A 19,745-nucleotide genomic window follows, 5' to 3' on the forward strand; every position below is an offset into this window, starting at 1 on the left:
CTATTTAGTATTTCCCCCCCGACCCCTCCCATCCCTGGTAACCAACAAAGATTTGGATCATGCTTTTTTATCCAATCTGCCACTCTCCGTCTCTTTATTGGTGCATTAAGTCCGTTTACATTCAGCGTAATTATTAATAGGTATGAGTTTAGTGCCGTCATCCTGATATCTCTTTTTGTGTGTTGATCACAGTTTCTTTGTCCTCCTCAATTTTCTGTGCTGAGTCATTTTTCTTTAGGTATTTTTTTTTTTTTCATCTTTTTCTTTGTTGTAGATTTTGTGTTTGCTGGGTCTTTATGTTTTTCTACTTTTTTATTTTGATTTGTAGGATTCCTTTGTGGTTACCTTAATATTTACCCCTATTTTTCTACGTTTATACCAGTCTTTTTTTACCTTATATTGCCTTAACTTCCCCTCCATATGAAAAATCAATGTCTCCATTTTTTAAATCCCTCTTTTTTGTTTTAATGTTGTCCTTTTTCACATATTGATATCTGTTTCCCTATTTTCAATGTTTTAGCTTTTATGTATTTTCAATATCCATATCTGAGTCAATATCTGGTTGCTCTGTCCTGTGTTCTAGTCTTGCGTTGTTATCTGGTGTAATTGATTATCTAACCGTAGGACTCTCAAAATGGGATATTTCTTATGGAAAGAGACGTATGCCTGGAAGGTGGCGTCAAAAGGCCAGTGGTCAGAAACAAGAGTCAGACAGAATCATTCCCGTGGAGTAAAACTGAGTCCTTATCAAGGAATCTGCAACAGGAGCTCAGCTACGAACCAAGGACTGTCATGACCTTCCTGTTTTTTTCCGTTTTGAACGAAAATGACTATGGCTGTTAACTGAGCCCTGCCTCACCATTGTTTGTGGGTATATGTGTGTGGTTGGGGCATGGAGATATCTTTTCAATGTAGTTGACAGATCTCTGAGTTGACAAGAGCTGCACCTAAGCAGATGCACCTAAGGAACTGCACTTGAACCTGATTTAATGAGAAGATCCTGTGCTTGAAGCCTGAGCCTGATGTCTTAGTAGATGAGACTTTGGGGGTCTTTAGAACATGAGCGTATGTTGCATGTGGGAAGAATGTGATCATTAGAATGAAGATGTTAGATCTGGGTACTGTTACTTTGGTAAAACCATTGCTGTTGGGTCATTTCCTACTCAGGACAACCCTATGTGTTTCCAGGTAGAACTGCATTCCATAGGGTTTTCAATAGCTCTGATCTTTTGGAAGTAGATCATGGGGACTTTCTTGTGAGGTGTCTCTGAATAGCCCCCGATAAACCCTGCATCCCAATATTCATACAACCACACATTCCCCTGCCATGCTAACTCTGGGCTTGGCAAACAGAACATTAGCTAGCATGATGCAAGCAGATGCTTGATAAGTACTTGTATACTGGAGCTTGTATTTTTGGAATCCTCACTCTTGGGATTGGGACCCTAAAGATAGAGCCAGAGAGCTAGGGAGGGAGAAGTGAAGGAAGGAGAAGAGAGAGAGAGATATTGATTGATTCCAACCTCCTTGCCATTCCTGCCAAGGCTGCAGACATATAAATGAAGTTATCTTGGAAATTTCAGACCCAGCTGCCATCTGACTGCAATTACATGAGATCTACATGAGATCCAGTCACTACAATGTGAAGAAGAAGAAATTCCCAGCCAAGCCTGGCTTCAATTCATGGCCCACAGAACCAGAAGCAAATAAGACGGTTGTTCTTTTGAGTTACTGTAATGGGGTTGTTTGTTATGCAGCAAAAAGTTACAAAAATAATAACCATCTTATCTGCAAATAGAGATATGTAATTTCCAGTTCATACCATCTAATTATCTTCCCTCTCTGGTTCTCACAAATTTAGGCCTTTGATGTTTTCAGACTCTCTAAGTTTTGGGTTATTTTAGTAAATATTTCTCTAAAACTGTCATTTCTGAAATATAAGCCTCAAGCCATTTATATTTTATTAAAAGATAAATAATGAATAGAAGGCATACCTGTACATCAATGTACTTCAGGTTTTTGCAGTTACCCAGGCTTTGCAAAGAAGTTAATCCACAGCGTTGAAGAGACAGAAACTGAAGATTTGTACACTCTGCCAGTGTAGAGAGACTACAACCTGGCAAATCTTGAAAAGTAACTGTTGTAACCTAGACAAATTCAAGAGAATTGGAATGCACAACATTATTTCACAATACTGAATATAACCTATATTAGCCTTGCAAAATTGTTTTAAAAAATTCATTTAAGAAAAATTATACTATACGTTAAAATCCACATTTATTAACAACTTAATTTCAGTTAAGCTATCTGGACCCTTTTGTTTCTCACATAGAAAGGCAAAATAATATAATTACCGATGACCAACTCAAATTCAAAACTAAAATGCACAGAAGCAATAATATAGTCATTTATTAGCTCACTCCCTAATTTTTCATCAAATTCACTTTCCTTATTTATCATGCCTTTGGCACATAAACTACGCTTATCTTTGAAATTATGCTACATAAATGTTTATGATCTGTGTTTGACAGTTTGCTAGGGATCCCTGAATAGTCCTAGAAGCCACAACAGGTCAGAGGATAGATTTTGAGTTCAACCTATCATGCTTCAACTAGAATAGCTCAGCTATATTAAAAAAGAAAATGAGAAAAAGAAAGTTTGCTTGAGAAGAGATATTATAGAAACTATAATAAATAGAACTATGTAAAAATAAACATGGATGTACAATTTTGCAAGTGCAATCTACCCACTTCTCATTTATTAGCATGTTTAGGTTCCAAAGACCAGGTCATTATACAAAATTTAGTGTTATACAAAAACGGACAATGACTACATCATTACATAACTGCCAAATTATTTCATAACTGCCAAATTGCATCATTACATAACTGCCAAATCACTGAGAATCACTGCCCAGTCAAGGTGACACATAAACTTTACCCTCACAGCCAGCATTACTCTTGCCTCACAACCTGGTATTTGTTACTGCCAGACGTATGTCATTAATGTGCAAAACAGTTGGATAGTAGATTTTTCACTGTTGTCATAAATGTGTCCTTTTGGGATAAACGAGATAGCCCAGTAAGTGAGGAGTAGGTGTATAAACAACAGTCTATCACAAGTCTTATGTATTACAAAGGCATGCATCATGATTTACTAGTGAATAATCTGATTTTACCCAGAGCATACAGAATTTGTGGCATAGAAAACTACCAATAGTATTTCTTCCTGTATTTTTCAAGCTATATATATATATATATATATAGCTAAGTAGCCAAGCATTGTGCCACCAGAGCTCCATGAATATATGCTGGAGCCCTGGTGGCATAGTGGTTAAGAATTCAGCTGCTAACCAAAAGGTCAGCAGTTTAAATCCACCAGCTGCTCCTTGGAAACCCTATGGGGCAGTTCTACTCCGTGATATAGGGTTACTGTGAATCAGAATCGACTAGATGGCAACGGGTTTTTTGTTATATATGTGTGTGTATATATATATAAAACTAGACCATGTCCTTCACAGGTATTATTTTAAAATTAACAATCCTACAACGTAGGTATTGCTCTTCTCAGTTTATGTATGACAAAACTGTGGCTCAGAAAGGTCAGTCACCCTTTTGTAAAGGTGACACAGCTAGTAAATGGCAGAAATAAAATTAGAATCTTCCACGTTTAGGCTTACAGGGCCCTTGAACACAGGCTTCGAGATAATATAAGAAGATAAATCAAAGCTATTTATAGAGAAAATGTCCAGAATAATTTCGATTGGGAAGATCTTTTAAATGAATTCTTTCTCAAATGGGGTTAGCAACTTAATTAAGAGGCAGAATTACTGGATATAAATATGCCTTCTATTAAGAACTGATAAATTACATTTTAGGGAATCAATTGCAACTAAATACGAAAACATTATTTAAAAATAAGAAATACCTGCTGTAATGTATTCCAAGGGCCACACTGAAGAATTTCTAGTGTATTCAAAGGGGGTAAGGTATTGGCTGGACATTTCACAGATCTTTTTCTTTTAACAACGTTCTTTTGTTGATGTTTCTTGAAAATTTCAAACCAGGGTTTAAATGATTTTATCCAAGCTAGCCTCTTTTCTTCAATAGAAGACAGAAGGGTCGGCTCTGGTATAGAGCAGGTCACGCTACCTTCAAGTTCAGATCTATTCTCATGGCAATCTTCTGGAATTTCTTTAATCTCAGATTTAACAGAGTTTGTTTCTTTAGAAACCAAGGAGCTTTTTGCATTACAGCCACTTGAGTTTTCACAAAGAGCTTTTCTGTCTAAAATATAATGGTGCTTGTTTATTGTGCTTTCTATATTAATTATGGTGTCACTGGTGTTAAAAATCACAATGTCACTATTCAAAGCATTGCCTTTTGAATTCTCCTCAATTTTATTAGATTTTAAATTGATTTCTTCCTCTTGTAGTACTACACCTTTTCCTACATTTTCAGAATTTTCTAATTCTAGTAGTAGTAGTTTTTGTTCCATTGAAATCATTGAAATATTACTCTCTTCATGTAATGTTCCATTCTGTTCTGGTATCTTTTCTTCTTCTACTTCTTTTACCTTTTTCTGTTGGTTATCTTTGATTATTTTCTGTGCTTCATTGTTTTTGGCCTCATTAATGTCTTGATTATTTTCTAGTATTATTATTTGTGTTTCTTGTTCCACGTTCTCATCTATGGCATGTTTCAGTTTTCCCTCTTTTTGTATTTGAGATTTTAATTCTTGTAGCTTAAACTGTTCTTTCACATTTTCTTTTAGATCTGAGCTTTCCAATTCAAGTTGTTTGTCTATATTTTCATATTTTCTTTTTAGATTGATCAATTTTTCTGAATATTGTTGTTTTGTTAGATTTTCATTTTTTTCTTCCTCTTTTAATTCTACCAAAATTGGTTGGTTTGATATATACTCTTTTAATTGTTCTTGTACTGGTTCTTTCAATACCAGCTGTCTACCTACACTTTCCCTCGTATTTGATTTCTCATCTATTACTAGCCAGAGGGGAATATCTTCCTGATTCTTTGATTTCTCATCCACTAGCTTTTTGGCTATATCATTCTTATTCTTTGATGCATCTTCAATAGTTAAATGTTCAGTGTTATGTTCTCCCTTCTTTAATGTCTCACTTGTTAGCTGTTTGCTTGCATCTTCTCTGCTTCTTACTTTTTCTCTTTCTAGTCTCAGAATGTTCTTTTTTTCTTCATATTCTTTCTGACTCTTTTTAAGTTCCTCTTGCTTTTGCATTTTTTTCTCTTCTTCTATCCTTTGTTCCTCTTCTAGCCTTATTCGTTTTTCTTCTTCCCTCTGTCGGATTTTTGCTTCCTTTTCCTTCCACTCTTGTTCTTTCTTTTTCTTATTTTCTACCAATTCTTTTATGATTGGGTTATATTTTTGGTAAGATACAAATGCTTTATAATTAGCTTGGATTTTTTTGGCTGCATTATGCTGCAGTTTTAACAAACGCATTTTTTCTTTCTCCTGTATGTCTTTAAATCTTGTTCTTTCCTGTTCCATTTGTAAATGCAAGTTTTTAATAAACTCCTAAAATAAAGTAATGTAAGTAATAATAAGCATACAATTAAATATGCAATGCTATTACAGTATTATCTAAAATAGCAATTGAAAATACCAAAACTAAATTCTCATAATGAAGTTACAATAAAATTCACTTTGAATAACTGAAATCATTTAATTTTAATAGTATCAATTTTTGAAATATTTAGGAGATTGGCTTAATAGTTGAGCTAATACTCCAATATAGCAATAAAGATTATATATATGTACATATATGTGTAAGATATAGATTGAGAAATTCCTTAAAAATAGCATATAAAATCTGAATGACATAGAAAGCAGGCAAGGGAAACCATTGGCCAGAATTCACATAGGAGAAAATGACTTCAAACCTTTCTGAGATGTGAGTTCTTAACAAAGCAGACTCCCAGAGCTGGCACCGGGACTGCAGAAGCAGGGAATTATTTTGTGATAGGATGATACAAATAAGGCCAGGGAGTCCACACATACAAACAGTATGCAGAACCAGACTAGCTATACTTCTTACCCTTCCTCAATTATCAAAGTCAGGATCCATAAGCATATACTATATTACCGAATTAGATAACTTGGAGTTAGGTGAGAAAATATCATTATTACTAAAGTTCTAAAACAAAAGTAAACAGACCAACAAAATTCAGCAAATATTTGAGGCATTGTGGAAGATTTTATATACTTTATTCTTGCAACACTTAAAATAATTTCAAATAAAAACTGTGAATAAAAGCAAAAAATAAATATATCACCAGAATCATCTTAAATTCAAAGGAGTTATTTAACACAGTCCATTAATTGTCATCAAGAAATGAAGTATCCTTTCATAACAATATTCAACCATAATGAAACGTTCAAAAGTATCTTTCTTCAACCCTTAAAAAGAAATTTTAGAATTACAATTTTATAAGAACATGTTCACTCACTGGGCCAGTTTATTTTCATTTACAGGATATTATACTTCAAAGAAAGTTTCTGACTATTAGTAAGCTTTTAAAGCTTTGCTAATTAAATCCCATATCTGCTAATTAGATTAAAATTCCCATTTCAAGGATAGTAATTTATTTGAAATGAAAAATGATTATTGCACTGATTAAAAAGAACAGAACAAATAGGTACCTCGTGCTGTTTAAATTTCTCCTCCCACATTTTTTCTTCTTTCTGTAGTTCATCATTCATCTTGTCTTGCTCTTGCTAAACAAGTGATGATATTTAAATGTTATTATATTCAAATATAAAAGAATATTAAGTTCATGATATATGATTCTTGCAACATATATTTGTAAAAAAATGTTTAAAGATGACAATCTACCCAGGGATTCTTAGTTATTAGTACTGGGACAACAACTTTAATCTCAACCTAAAGTGTGATATATAATAACTAGGGTTCCTACTGTGAGCACATAAAAATATTGTTTGGAATCTGGAAAAACTGTTTTATTTATATGAATACATTTACATAATAAAATGCATTGGCTAAAAATAGTGTTGGGTACTGCAAAAGTTTCAAATAGTAATGTTTATAAAATCGGTTTTGCCTACATGTTGTTTTCTTTACACATCCTTCTATTTAACTGGCATGATAAACCAGTTGAGTGGATAATGGTTTCCTTTCAATAACTGTTAGCATCTCTATTAAGGCTCTTCAGAATAAACAGATTTGCAAAATACAGTCCCTTTCTCCCAAAATTTTAAATTTAATATGGGAACTCTATTATAAGTTCACAAATTACTCCAAATTTTACAGAGTAAGTTTACTACAATAAAAGAGCTATAAAGGATCACAGTGAGAACAGGTGTTACAATTAGAGGATCATAAAAGGTTTCGTGTCAAAGATTATACGTGAAATAACTAGGATTTCAAGAGGTGAAGAAGACATTTTGGCATTTACTAAAAGTTTTTGAACTAGTAAAATTATTAGAGCTCTGTTTTCAGAAAAATCATAGTTTTAGGCTGGATAGAAATAGGGAGAGAGCCACTGACTGGGATCATAACAGTGGTTCTGTACAGAGCTGGAGAAACATGTAGAACAAAATTCTAACTCACAAAAAAAGACCAGATTCACTGACCTGACAGAGACGGGAGAAACCCCAAGAGTATGGCCCCCTGACACCCTTTTAGCTCAGTAATGAAGTCACTTCTGAGGTTCACCATTCAGCCAAAGATTAGACAGCCCCACGAAACAAAACAAGACTAATGGGGCACACAAGCCTGGGACAAAGACTAGAAGGCAGAAGGGGACAGGAAAGCTGGTGATAGGGAACCCAAGGTTGAGAAGGGACAGTGTTGTCATGTCGTGGGGATTGTTAACCATTGTCATAAAACAATATGTGTGCTGCTTAATGAGAAACTCTTTGTTCTGTAAACCTTCATCTAAAGTACAATAAAAATAAAATTTAATTAAAAAAAAAGAAATAGGGAAAGAGACAGAAAAGAGACCAGGGAGGAAATATTGGAGATGTTCATGTGAGAATAAATGAGGACCTTCCATAGAGTGGCAGCAGTGAGAATAGCTGCAAAGACAACATAAATGTGAAATTGCCACAAACTGCCAGTTGACAGTATACAAAGGAAGTGGGAAAAACTCTTTGGACATTATGAACTGTGGGACCTTTTGATGGGATTTAAGCTAAGAAAAAACATTTTTATAAATATCACTCTGACAGCACTATAGTGGATGAGTTTGAGGAATATAAGACCAAAGACAGAGAGATTAATTACAGTATAGTAAATACTCCATGCTAGAGAATAGAAGATTCTGAACTAACGAGTAGCAGTAGATAGATGGATAAGAAGATGGATAATATAGGTATTACAGAGGAGAGGGTAATAAGAGAGAGGGAAGAGTAAAAAATGACCCTCAATTTTTCTGGCTTGGTCAACTGATCAAAATAAAAAATACCAGAGGAGGAGCCCACTTCAGAAAGAAAGACATGCATTCAGTTTTGGGCACATTAAGTTCTGAGTGTAATGTATCGGTAGTAGAGCTACGTATTCCACTTTATTTTAAGTTATAAATTAAGGTTTGATTCTGATCAGCCATGGCTATGGCTGAGATTATACAGAGAGAAAGGCTATGGAATAAGAAAAGAAAGGGACAAAGGATGGAATCCTAGGTAGTAACACATTTAATGACAGAGAAAGAAAAGGAAGCTGTTATAGGTTTAATTGTGTCCTCCAAAAACATATGTTGAAGGTCTAACCTCTAGTACCGGTGAATGTGACCTTATTTAGAAATAGGATCTTTACAGATGCAATTAGTTAACATGAAGTCATACTAGAGTAGGGCTGGCTCTAATCCAATACGACTGATGTCCTTACAAAAAGAGGAGAGGAGATATAGAGACAGAGACATACACAGGGCAGAATGTGACAACAAAGGCAGCGATAGGAGTGATGCATCTGTAAGTGAAGGAGTGCCAAGGACTGCCAGCTGTCACCAGAAACTTGGAGAGCAGCATGGAACAGACTGACCCTCAGAGCTCTCAGAAGGAATAAACACTGACAATATTCTGAATTCAGAGTTCTAGCCTCTAGAACTGTGAGACAATGAATTTCTGTTGTTTTAGCCACCTAGTTGTGGAACTTTGCTATGGCAACCCTAGGAAACTAATACAGAAGCTTAAAATGGATATCAAGGAGGAGTTGCCAATCATTTAAGAAGATAGTCAAGATAATGTGATCCCTCGAAGGTCAAGAGAAAGGGGGAAATGGTCAATACTTAAGTTGTCACTGGCATAAAATACTGCAAAAGCCAAAACAGTAACTGAGAAAGAACCTAAAAGTATGATAAATGTTATGAACTGAATTGTGTCCCCAAAAAATATGCACTGTAAATCCTAACCCCTATGCATGTGGATGTAATCCCACTGAGAATAGGGTTTTCTTTTTATGTTAATGAGGCCATAAATGTGCAGGGTGTGTTTTAAACCAATCACTTTTGAGATATAAAATGAGCAGATCAGGTACAGAAGCAAGTAAGTAGGAATGGGGGAAAGAAAGATGCCACCTGGAGATCTCCAAGAACACTAGAAGAGTTGAGACAAGGATTTTCCCATAGAGTGGACAGAGAAAGCCTTTCCCTAGAGCTGGTGCCCTGAATTAGGATTTCTACCCTCCTAAACTGTGAGAAAATAAATTTCTGTTCATTAAAGCCACCCACTTGTGGTATTTCTGTTACAGCAGCACTAAGAAACTAAGACAGTAAATTGAGAAGTCATTTTTGTCAACAGCAGTTTCATTCAGTGAGGTGGTGGTGGTAGAATAGGTTTAGGATTGAATGGGAGATAAAGAAATGCATATAGCACAAATAACTACCTTTCACGAAGCTCTACTATGATAAGCAGATCTAAAGAGCAACTAAATGAGACATAGGAACACGGGTAGTCTTACAGTTTTTATGTTGCTTTGTTTTTAGTATGGGAGAAAACTGACCATGCTTATAAACAATAATAAAGGAGAAAACAGGAGCATTTCAATATATATGGAAATAGAGATAAATTGAAAGAGGTTAGATTATAAAGCAGAGGAAAAGAAGCTAACCTTTGGAAAAAAGAAGAATCTCTCTTACTGAGATGGAGGAAAGGCAAAAGAGGATGAGTGCAGATGTTCACACTAAATAGATACAGGATTAGAGAGAAGAGGAAGTCGGTATTAATGCAAAAAATGTCATGTGATCATTTGCTAAGAAAAGAGGAGGCAAGAGTTGGGTAGAGCATTGAAGGAGAGAGATTTCCAATAGCTGTTTGGGAAAATAGCAGAGGACGCCAATAAAGCGCACAGAAAAGAACTACTGAAAGGAACTAGATTATGCATTTCAGAATCCATCACTATAAAATTATGAAAAGTCCCACTAGAAAACTTTTAAGCCCAAGTCCATAATAAAGCATACACGTAGGAATTCATTAAACCTATGAACATCAGATACGTTTTCTGATAAATTACATAATTATATACATAATTTTCTGATATTTAAAAAAAAAAAAACAAGTTACAATTCTTTGAGGATGGGGCCCATGTGTTAGATTTCATTTGTATTACCATAGCACATGGCAGAGAGCCTTGCACTTGAGGTAGTCAGTAAAACTTGGTTAAAAAAATAGAAAGGGGGTGCTCGCTTCAGCAGCACATATACTAAAACTGGAATGACACAGAGAAGATTAGCATGCCCCTGTGCAAGGATGACACACAAATTTGTGAAGCGTTCTTCCACATTTTTATTCACTAACTAGACAGTAGACAAGAATCATCTTAGGTGAAGGGAAGGACAACACACAATACAGGGAAGTCAGCACAACTAGACCAAAGCAAAAGCTAAGAAGTTTGCTGAACATAACCAAACACTTTGAGAGAGAGAGTAGCTGGGGCTGGGGCCTGAGGACCATAGTTTCAGGGGACATCTAGGTCAATTGGCATAAAGAAGTTTATTAAGAAAATGTTCTGCATCCCGTTAGGTGTGTGATGTCTAGGGTCTTAAAATCTTGTGAGCGGCCATCTAAGATGTATCAATTGGTCCTAATCCACTTGGGGCAAAGGAGAATGAAGAACACCGAAGACACAAGGGAAATATTAGCCCAAGACACTAAAGGTCCACATAAACCAGGCTCCATCAGCCTGAGACCAGAACTAGATGCTGCCTGCCTACCACCAATGGCCACCCTGACAAGGAACACAGCAGACAGTCCCAGAGAGAGTGGGACAAAAGCGTGGAGCAGAACTCAAATCTACGTAAAAAAGACCAGACTTAACGGTCTGACAGAGACCGAAGGAACCCCCGGAATTATGGCCCCCAGACGCTCTGTTAACCCAGAACCAAAATCATTCCCAAAGCCCACTCTTCAGACAAAGATTAGACTGGACCATAAAACATAAATACTCGTGAAGAGTATGCTTCTTAGATCAATCAGAAATGGGTGGCTCCCATCCGGAAGCAGGATGAGGAGGCAGGAAGGGACAGGAACTGGTTGAATGGACATAAGAAACCCCAGGTGGAAAGGAAGAGTGTGCTGTCACATTGTAAGGATTGCAACTAATGTCACATAACAATATGTGTATAAATTTTTGTATGAGAAATTAACTTGAGCTGTAAGCTCTCAGCTAAAATACAATTAAAAAATAAAAAATAAATAAATAAATAAAAAGGGCAATTTTTCTGAATGAAATAAAAAAACAGGTGTTTTCTAAATCTGAAAATACTACTAACGCTCAATAGCAATGATGCGTTTCAGTACAAACCAGTAAACACTACTGAAACAACCTACATTGTACCCAATCCTATTCTGGAATTTTAAAAAAGCTTCTGACGTCTGGAAATGACCACATTAATCTGATCTGTGGGAAGGAAAATATAACTTCAGGAAAGTTAAAGATTCCCAGTTCTCTATACAGAAAAATGCATAGCTAAACTGGTTCTATGATGATATAATTGTTTTTAATCTGTTTATATTCTATATAATCAGGGAAATGCAATGTACTCAACATGAAGAGTTAGAATAGCCTCAGCCGCCCAAATGACCACATGCTAATGTTTTCAATTTGTAACACTCAAAACTAGCAAGTTCTGGGTGATACATAAAACAACTTTAGTATTGTAAGACAGATAAGGCAGTCCTGCCTGCTCTCCAGACTTTCTAAGGATGCTGATAACCCACAAGGAGGATCCTAAAATCCACCAATTACTCAGTATGCCACTACTCTGACCTAACTATGTGGACCTCCTGGGAAAAACAAAAATAAAAATAACACAAAACATCTTCACACCAAAAAGCTTACAGTCCAAGGAATTAGTTCAATTATGGGAGCAGGGCATGGACTGTCACCTAAATGGATGACCCCCTTCAACACCATGTGTTTTATATACTGTGCTGTATGTCAGGCCATATAGCAAGGACACTGGATGGTCAAAACAATTCTGTTGCCTTTCCCTATGATTTGTTGTTGTGCTGTTGGGTGCTGTTGAGTCCATTCTGACTCATAGCGAGCCTATATGACAGAGTAGAGCTGCCCCATAGGGTTTCCTAGGCTATAATCTTTAGGGGAGCAGATCGCCAGGCCTTTTCTCCCATGGAGCCACTGGTGGGTTGGAACCACCAACCTTTCAATTAACAGCCTGGCACTTAACCATTGCACCACTAGGGTCCCTTCTCTATGAACAGAAAAGCATAAAAACAATAATTTATGCTGTAAATATCAGATTTTTCAGGATGATCCTTGAAACTTTATAGACACTAGGGGATCCCTAGATCCAAAGCAGTATCTGAAATTCTAATGAATTTCAATGAAAACTTATGAAGGAATCAATATTAAATACTATTAACCCACAATCACTTCCTTCAATATAAGTCCATATCAAGAGTAATTAAAAGTCATATAAGCTCAATCCACATCACAATCTAAAACATCAACACTTTTCAAAGGTAGCTACTGATTCAAAGAATTTATGAAAAACAAAAACTAAAATAACAACAAAAAAAACTTACCTTCTGAATATTCTCTAATTTCTTCTTTTCAACTTCAAATTGTTTCAACCAGCAATGTCTTTTTTCTTCTTCTTCTTGAAATTGCTTTTCTTCTCTATCCTTCTGAGCTATAAGAGTTTTTCTCTCTTGATCTTCTAGTTCTTTCTGTTTGTCTTGCCAAGCCTCAAAAGACTGCCTACATCTTTCTTCCACTTCACAGTATCCAAAATTGATATCAGTATCATCTGCATTCATGAGAGAAATACTATTCTCAAGATCAACTCTATCAAAACTGATGCAATTTAAAGTACAAAAATAATTTCAAAATAAAGAAATAATGACAACATATTCCAAAGTAAAAGTAATAATATACAAAAAGAAAATACAGAAAGGAGTATACAGGGAAGTTTCATTTCAGTCAGAGTACACAGAAGTTCAATTTCAGTCAATAAGGAAGTCACATAAAATAGCTTTAAAATATTTCAGAAGCAATTAATATAAAAATACATATGTGTGTATGTGTAGTTAAGGAATACTTAACAAATTCCAAGCACAGTGTATCTACTTACAGTCAGCTATATTGTTGTGTGCTGTTGGGTCAATTCCAACTCACAGTGACCCTATAGGACAGAATAGAACTGCCCCACAGGGTTTCATAGGCTGAGATCTTTACGGAAACAGATTGCCATATATTTCTCCCACAGAACGGCTGGTAGGTTTGAACCACTGACCTTTTGGTTAGCAGCTGAGTACTAAACTACTGTACCACCAAGACTCCTTGCAATTAGATACATACACAGGAAATTTTTAAAATAAGTATCAACCAAGTTAATTTATGAGGCATAAAGAAAAGTATAAAAACATAATTAAATAAGCATAACAAAGACATGATCATTTTCAAAACCTTGTAACTGTATTTTTCTAAATGTCAGGGGGAAAAAAACTAACTTCGTATTCAGATAAAACTAAGCCAAAACCAAACGCTTTGCCCTCAAATCAATTCCAAATCATGGCAACCCCATGTGTCACAGAGTAGAACTATTCCATAGGGTCTTCTTGCCTGTAATCTGTACAGAAATAGATCACCAGGCCTTTCTTCCACAGTGCCTCCGGGTGGGTTAGAACTACCAACCTTTAGGTCAGTAGATGAGCACAAGCTGTTTGCACCACCCAGGGACCTTTGTTTTAAGGTAACTATGGTTAGTCACATAAAAATTATCAAAAATATCATTAAGCAGTACACCTACCTGGGAAAACATGCTCATCCATAGGCAAATCACGAGGGTCAGGCTCTGGAGCAGAATCATGACTGGCACAATGAGTTTTACTTCTCAGAAATTCTTCCTTTTCTATTTCAGATAATATCTAAGAAATTAAAAGAATATCAATGATTAACGAAACCAAAAGAGAAAGTAAAGCTATTATTTTAATAATATAATTAAATATTTATACCCCTATACCTGCAATTGTATTTACTCCAAATCACTCTCAAACACAAATCTCTCTCAAATACACATTGATAACTACTTTCTTTATGGTGAACAGAAATGTTTTTCCCAAGCACGCACACTGTATTTTACCCCCCTTACGTTTTTCAGAACCCGAATTCATTTCTAATATTAATCCACAATATTTGGTTAAACTGCTTGACAATCGTTCCAAAATATTTCTACTAATGTGTTGTTTTCCTCCTACTATATTTCTGTCCTTCTTAGCTGTAGTAATAGTTTATGTATACAGATTGTCAATACTTGCAATATGTTAAAAGAGAACTATTCTCTACTTTAACCTCAACTATGCGTGCCATGATTTTGATCAATACTTCTCCGTAATTAGATTTCCACCATACTCTAGTTGGAAAGATACAGAATATCTATGCAATACAGCATCAGTACAATAATTCAAAATTAATATTTCAAATTTGAGTATTACCAAAAAAATAAGTAACAGACATATAAATAGTTTTTTCATTATGTTAAATGTCTTATGGAGCATAGAGTTTGAGTAAAATGAGAGAGTGTGGGATTACAAGGAATGCAAAAAGCTGAACCTGCAGAAGAGAATTTCTCTTAAATATATTTATGAAGGTTTTAACCTAGAAAAATACTGGGCTCTCCTTTACTCTTACTTTTTAAGGATCTTTTTTTCTTTTATCTGTTTTTTAAAACTAACATAACATGTTCTACATTTTAAGTTTCTGCTGAAACAGAGTACATTCCCAAGCCAGATATTAAATACTAAAATACATTCATTGCTTTCCTCAGAGTTTTTAAGGAAAAAAAAAAATGCAGTATAATTCTACTGTTTCATCTACACAGACTTCAAATTTCCAAGCATAGGTGATTCAGATCACTGTTTCTAATATTCTTAAAGATTGAAATTTGAGTGGCTTTATATTACATGCCAGATAAAAATATAAAACCAAAAATGATTTGCATAAAAAGTTACTCTTTAAATCAGTGAATTAACTATCATTAACCATCAAGAAGGAAAGATAGATTTCTAAATGTAATATTGAGCACATTCAGTTACAATTTTGAAAGCATACCTTCATTAATTGCTCAGGATTTTCTTGATATTCAGTTGCTAATTCTATCCTTAAATGCATATGATTATTAGAAACCGCTCCGTAACTATGGCCTAAAAAAAAGAAAAAATATTACAACTTCAAATATTGGAGTAGGGAACATGTTAAAATCCCAAACCCTTTCATCACCTTCTAATTTCTAATTTCTATCATAGTATATTCTTGATCAGTAAGAGTAACTCTCAAAACAACAGAAAAATAATGGCAAATAAAGAATAAATGGAGTAAACCTGTTATCTTTATTCTAAAAATAAAAGCAACACATTCCTAAAGCACTCTGACCCTTTATCATCTTTCATGTTCTATACTGAAGCTTATTTTCCATGAACACAGAATCACGATTTGCTTGATACTGCGATATCTTGATTAAAAATCAACAAAGGTTCAATGCTATCTGTCACAAACTAACACTATAATGTCGCACAAGGTATTAAAAAACCTAGCTGTATCTTTCTTCATGAAACTAATCTTCTCTAATTGTGTTTCCTTTTTTTTTCTAATTAGGGTTACAATTAAGCTATATAAATGCCAATATATTTATAACCTCTTTTCACTGTATAAATCTTAGTAAAAATAAATAATCAAAACAAACCATTAATCACCCTGACCCCTATAATACAACCATAAACAACCATTGTCAAAATTTGAAGTTTGTATAGAAAGTCTTTACTTGTCCATTTATCCAAGTGCTCAGGACCAAAATCTTTCTTCCTTTCATGCCAATCCATCAATAAATCCTTTTGGTTCTACCTTAAAAATGATTTCCAGAATATGACTAGTTTCCATCATTTACCCAAACCACCCTCACACTACTGCAATAGTCTGTCAGTGGACTCCCTGCTTTCACTCTTACTACCTCCTGCCATCTTCTACACAGTCATTAGAATATTATCTCAAAATATGTCACATACTCAAAATATTTCACATATTTTTAATAGAATCTTGTGCATCTCATGGTTTTTAAGAGCCCAATATGACCTTACCCCTTGTTTTCGTCGATACAGCCGAAAAAAACTTTTTTTGCTGTTCTTCAGCCACACCAAGCACACTCAAGTGTGCCTTGACCTTTACTGTTTTGGAAACTGGTTCTCCAGATATGCATCTGGCTCACCTTCTCCACAGAGAATCCTTCCCTGAAAACATTACCTAAAATAGCAACCTCCAGTCTCTATTCCTTTACCTTAAATTTTTTCCTTCATAGTACTTATCACTATTGAAACATTATATATTTATTCATTTATTTTTGTCTATCTCTTCCCCACTGGGACATCAGAACAGGAAAGTAGGACCTTTGCCTATTTTATTTACTACTATATTCTCAATGACTAGAACAAATCTTATCACATAGTAATACTTGTTAAATGATTATCTATGAATATATGCATTAAAATTTATATTATTATTTGCATGAACTATACTGTAAAATATGACATATTTTTATGAATATCTCTTAAAATCATTTAAGTATTTAAGTCATCTTTTTAATTGGGTGCATAGCTGGAAACACCAAGGTCCTACTGAGCATTTAGGTTGTTTCCATTTTTCATTATAAACCAAGCCATGATTTACGAATTCTAGCTAAATTTTCCCCAAGGGTCTGTCAGTTTGTTGTACTGTGGTGGCTTGTGAGTTGCTATCATGTGGGAAGTTATGCCACCAGTATTTCAATTACCAGCAGGGTAATCCATGGTGGACAGTTTTCAGAGGAGCTTCCATACTATGACAGACTAGGAAGAAGGAACTGTCAGTTTTCTTCTGATGAAATTGGCCAGTGAAAACCTTATGAATAGTAGCGGAACATTGTCTGGTGTAGTGCCAGAAAATGAGCCCCTCAAGATGGAAGGCACTAAAAATATGACTGGAGAAGAGCCACCTCATCAAAGTAGAGTTGACCTTAATGACATGGATAGAGTAAAGCTTTCAGGACCTTCATTTGCTGAGGTAGCACAACTCAAAATGAGAAGAAACAGCTGCAAACATCCATTAATACTAGGAATATGGAATGTATGAAGTATGAATCTAGGAAAATTGGAAGTTGCCAAAAATGAAACAGATCACGTAAAGATTGATATCCTAGGCATTAGTGAGCTGAAATGGACTGATATGGGCCATTTTCAATCGGAAAATCATAGGGTCTACTCTGCTGACAAATTGAAGAGGAATGGCATCACATTCATCATCAAAAAGAACATTTCAAGATCTATCATGAAGAACAACTCTGTCAATGATAGGATAATATCCACAGGCCTACAAGGAAGACCAGTTAATATGACTATTATTCAAATTTATGCACCAACAACTAATGCTAAAAATGAGGAAATTGAAGATTTTTACCAACTTGTACAATCTGAAGTTGACAGAATATCAATGAAGGTGCAATTGATAATTACTGGTGATTGGAATGTGAAAGCTGGACACAAAGAAGAAGGATTGGTACTTGGAAAATATGGCCTTGCTGATTAAAAAGATGCTGGAGATCACATTATAGAATTTTACAAGACCAATGACTTCTTCATTGCAAATACTTTTTTACCAATGTAAATGGCAACTATACACTTGGACTCACCAGATGGAAAAACACAGGAATTAAATCAACTATATCTGTGGAAAGACACGATGGAGAAGTTCAGTATCATCAGTCAGAACAAGGCCAGGGGCCGACTACGGGACAGACCATCAATTACTCATATGCAAGTTCAAGTTGAAGCTGAAGAAAATTAGAACAAGTCCATGAGAGCCAAAAGACAACCTTGAGTATATCCCACCTGAATTCAGAGACCATCTCAAGAATAGATTTGAGGTACTAAACACAATGACAGAAGACCAGACAAGTTGTGGAATGATATCAAGGACATCATACATGAAGAAAACAAAAGGTCATTAAAATGACAGGAAAAAAAAGAAAGACAAAAATGGATGTCAGAAGAGACTTTGAAACTTGCTTTTGAACTTCGAGTAGTTAAAGTGAAAGGAAGAAATGATGAAGTAAAAGAGCAGAACAAAGGATTTCAAAGGGTGGGTCAAGAAGACAATTTAAGGTATTATAATGCAATGTGCAATGACTTGGAGTTAGAAAACCAGAAGGAAAGAACATGCTCAGCATTTCTCAAGCTAAAAGAACTGAAGAAAACCTTCAAGCCTCAAGTTGCAATATTGAAAGATTGTATGGGAAAATACTGAACGGCACAAGAAGCATCAAAAGAAGATGGAAGGAATATAGAGTTACTGTACCAAAAAGAATTGGCTGACATTAAACCATTTCATGAGGTAGCATATGATCAAGAACTGATGGTATTGAAGGAAGAAGTCCAAGCTGCGCTGAAGGTAATGGAGAAAAATAAAGCTCCTGGTATTGACCAAATACCAACTGAGATGTTAAAACAAATGGAGACAATGCTGGAAGCCCTCCCTTGTCTATGCCAAGAAATTTGGAAGACAGCTACCTGGCCAGCCGATGAAGAGATCCGTATTTGTGTCCATTCCAAAGAATGGCGATCCAACAGAATGCAGAAATTATCAAACAATATCATTAATATCATACGCAAGTAAAATTATGCTGAAGATAATTCAAAAATGGTTGCGGCAGTACACCGAGAAGAAACTGCCAGAAATTCAAGCTGAATTCAGAAGAGGACGTGGAAAGGGAGAGATTGCTGATGTCAGATGGATCTTGGCTGAAAGCAGAGAATATCGGAAAGATATTTACCTGTGTTATACTGACTATGCAAAGGTATGAGACTGCCTGGATCATAACAAATTATGGATAATACCATCAAGAATGGGAATTCCAGAACACGTAATTGTGATTATGAGGAACGTGTCCATAGATCAAGAGGCAGTCGTTTGAACAGAACAAGGGGATACTTTGCGGTTTAAAATCAGGAAGGGTGTGCATCAGGGTTGTATCCTTTCATCATTATTCAATCTGTATGCTGAACGAATAATACAAGAAGCTGAACTATATGAAGAAGAATGCAGCACCGGGATTGGAGGAAGACTCATTAACAACCTGGGATAAGCAGATGACACAACCTTGCTTGCTCAAAGTGAATAGGACTTGAAGCACTCACTGCAGAAGATCAAAGATTACAGCTTTCAGTATGGATTGTACCTCAACAAAAAGAAAACAAAAATCTTCACA

General features: G+C 35.3%; 1 protein-coding gene and 1 non-coding gene across 2 annotated transcripts in view; one reads left to right on the top strand and one right to left on the bottom strand.

Moving 5' to 3' along the window:
• Nucleotides 1-19,745, bottom strand: part of LRRIQ1 (leucine rich repeats and IQ motif containing 1) — a 235,094-nt gene that overhangs the window by 210,387 nt on the left and 4,962 nt on the right. Inside the window, exons 3-8 of the mRNA XM_004389266.2 lie at nt 15,566-15,657; nt 14,265-14,382; nt 13,039-13,262; nt 6,679-6,753; nt 3,928-5,553; nt 1,995-2,147 (exon numbers count right to left, since the gene is read on the bottom strand). Of these exons, the coding sequence (XP_004389323.2) occupies nt 1,995-2,147; nt 3,928-5,553; nt 6,679-6,753; nt 13,039-13,262; nt 14,265-14,382; nt 15,566-15,657 (2,288 nt within the window). The remainder of the gene's footprint in view (nt 1-1,994; nt 2,148-3,927; nt 5,554-6,678; nt 6,754-13,038; nt 13,263-14,264; nt 14,383-15,565; nt 15,658-19,745) is intronic.
• LOC111822928 (U6 spliceosomal RNA) lies at nt 10,670-10,778 on the top strand. Its single transcript, XR_002826008.1, has one exon. It is a non-coding gene; the product is annotated as a U6 spliceosomal RNA (small nuclear RNA).

This window comes from Trichechus manatus, unplaced genomic scaffold, assembly GCF_000243295.1.
Source record: "Trichechus manatus latirostris isolate Lorelei unplaced genomic scaffold, TriManLat1.0 scaffold00238, whole genome shotgun sequence".
Classification (NCBI taxonomy): domain Eukaryota; kingdom Metazoa; phylum Chordata; class Mammalia; order Sirenia; family Trichechidae; genus Trichechus; species Trichechus manatus.